This window comes from Bidens hawaiensis, unplaced genomic scaffold, assembly GCF_021521415.1.
Source record: "Bidens hawaiensis isolate Kalapana, Puna unplaced genomic scaffold, B.hawaiensis_p1.1 tig00006968_1, whole genome shotgun sequence".
Classification (NCBI taxonomy): domain Eukaryota; kingdom Viridiplantae; phylum Streptophyta; class Magnoliopsida; order Asterales; family Asteraceae; genus Bidens; species Bidens hawaiensis.
Window position 1 is genome coordinate 1,083,368 of NW_027491478.1, and position 2,889 is coordinate 1,086,256.

Below are 2,889 nucleotides of genomic sequence, written 5' to 3' on the forward strand. Positions count from 1 at the left end.
CAATTCAAAGAAATGAACACTCGACTCAAAGATTTACACGAACTTGGAACCCAACAGCTTAAAGTAAATTTGGACGCCATCGAAGTACTTTAAAGGAATGAAATGGACAAAGACATCGAGAATTTATCAAGCGAGCTAACCGAAGACGACCCGAGAGTCCAATTTCTAAAAGCAGCTCGGCAAGCAAAAATTTTTGAAAAATACAACATGTAGTGTTATTGGTATTATTTATGTATTTTTTTTAATTTAATGTATTTTTTATTTTAATATAGTTTTTATTTGTGAGTTTAATGTATTATTTTAATTTTAATGTTGTTTTTTCAGTTTATGTTTAATTATTTAAATGAATTACTATTTAAAAAAACAAATAAAATTAATAGTGACTGGCCCCACGTGGCGCATAACGTATGGGGGTGGAGAGTTATAACTACTCATGGTCTTAACTAATATACAGTATTTGTAATAAATATTACAAAGTTATTTATTATGTTATTTTGTATCGAATCACATAATTTACACGCGTGTGTAAAAAATAACTAGGGGTGGTTAAATTCAAAATATACAAATTTTTCTCTTTAAAAGCTCTTATAAATCAATGTAAAAGAACAATCCCACCAATCTAATATGTATTATAATTTATAATTTAGTATAAATTTATATACTATTTTCAATATTCCCTGTTAAGCATAATGTTCTTTGTCATAAGTTAAATGGTGTTTATTGTAACTAGTAGAACATATATATACCTTCATGTAATCAGTTTTTAATTCAATTAATTGAATTATGAGTTGATATGGTATCAGAGCCAATCAACTTGTAAACCCTAACACCCTACGCTGCCGTCACCAATTTTTTGCCGCCGTCCCCAACTGTTCGGCGGACATCCACTCAGCGATCAACCACAACAACTACAATCAACAAATTGGCAGCCCTCAATCCAACAACCTGCCGCCGTAATCAACAACACCGTTTCTCGAGGTATTAAATCAGTCGTTTCTCACCATGACAACGATCAATGTTTTCAATCTTCAAGAACGCACATCCCATAACTCTCACAAGTTTTCTTTCAACCTTACATCAAATAATTATGGCTACTGGAAGGCCATGATGGAACCGTTTTTGAAAGCAAACAATTTATATTGCTATGTTGATGCAACCTTAGCGTGCCCGGAAGAGAAAATTACAACCATAGACGCTATTACCACAAACCCCAATTTTACAAACTGGGTCGCCAACGACGTTCATGTTCGTATGGTTATCATATCCACTGTTTCCGAGTCTTCGTTCCAACACATCCAAGGCAATACCGCTAGGGATGTATGGTCAATCCTAGCCCGTGCATACGCTCCGTCGAATGCATCTCATGAATTTATCTTAAAAACGCAGCTTCTAAAGATTTCAATGAAAGATGGTGAAAAAGGTATTGATTATCTCAGCCGTGCTCAAGAATACGCAACCGCTCTTGCCAATATTGGTGAACCCTTCAAAGACAAAGATCTCGTTATGTTAACTATAGCCGGTTTACGTGAGGAATATAATGGCTTAAAAAGTAACTTGCTAAATCGATCACCACCGTTTCACTTTAACGAACTTCACGGACTCATTGGTGATTATGAATTCTTAACTCGGTCCACTGTTGCTCCATCACCGGCGTCTCCACATGCTTTCAACGCCACCGCCGCGGTGACCACAACTTCACCGCCAGCTTCTGATTTGGGTTCCATCCAGCAACAAATTGCAAACTTGTAGATTCTGGCCAACCAACTTGCCACCACAACTTCACCAACCGGTTCTTCATCGGGCCCGCAAGAAAACATCGCCACACGGTCAAATTCATCACGTAATACCCGCGGCAGATATGGTAGAGGTTCACGCCGCTTTTCTCGCGGGGGTCGCGGACGTGGTTGTTCCATGTCCCAAGGCTCTCGTCAATTCGCTTGGGCGTCCACGCAAAACACTGTTTACGGGCATTGCAATAGATGCGGTATTGCTCACATTCCTTCACTATGCCCGAATCACTCCGGACCGTCTCGTGGATCCCCTCAAGCACACTATGCAAATTCGGAAGCTGCCTCATACACTACTTGGAATCGGATACAGGCGCTAATTCCCATGGTTCTCCTGATCTCGCCAGTATGGACAACTCGGACATCTATTATGGTAATGACTCTCTCTATGTTGGTAACGGTAACTCACTCCCAGTTATTCATGTCGGTTCAAAATCTTTTACACCTCCAATAAAAACTTACAACTTAACCATATTCTTCATGTTCCAGCCTTACAACGTAACCTACTTTCCGTTCACAAATTTTGCAACGATAATAACGTTTTCTTTGAATTTCACACTTTTTTGTTGTTGTGATGGACGAAGCTACCAAGGCTACCCTCCTCACGGGCCCCGTGAAGAGGGACTCTACACGCTTCGCTTACCCTCTTTTCAACCGGTTTCCAAGATGGCGTTCACCGCTTTTCAACAGGTACGTGTACGGGTACGGTACGGTACGGTACGGGTACGAGTACGGGTGTTTGGGACAAAATGCTCATCCCTGGGTGGTAATCAAAAGTTGACCGGTGATGGAGAAGATAGACCGGCAATGAAGAATATGTAAAGATGTGATTAAATTAGGGTTTGATAATGAAAGTGTTACATAAATAAATTCGATGTTATAACCCATTTAAGGGTATCCGGGTTTGGTAAAACCCATGAGCCATGAAAATTATTGTTTGATGATTAATGGGTCATTTCATAAATAAATGAGATGTTATAACATGTATAAGGCTATATGAGTTTGGTGAGACCCATGAACCGTGAAAATTATTGGTTGATTATGCAAAGGTTTCACAAATAAATTGGATGTTATAACTCAATTAAGAACTATTCGATCTAGT

The 2,889-nt window shown here is 39.0% G+C and overlaps 1 protein-coding gene across 1 annotated transcript; it reads left to right on the plus strand.

Moving 5' to 3' along the window:
• Positions 1 to 1,002: 1,002 nt before the first annotated feature.
• Positions 1,003 to 1,749, plus strand: LOC143634026 (uncharacterized). Its single transcript, XM_077102214.1, has one exon. The coding sequence runs from the start codon at positions 1,003 to 1,005 to the stop codon at positions 1,747 to 1,749; it is 747 nt and encodes a 248-aa protein (XP_076958329.1).
• The last annotated feature ends 1,140 nt before the right edge of the window (positions 1,750 to 2,889 follow it).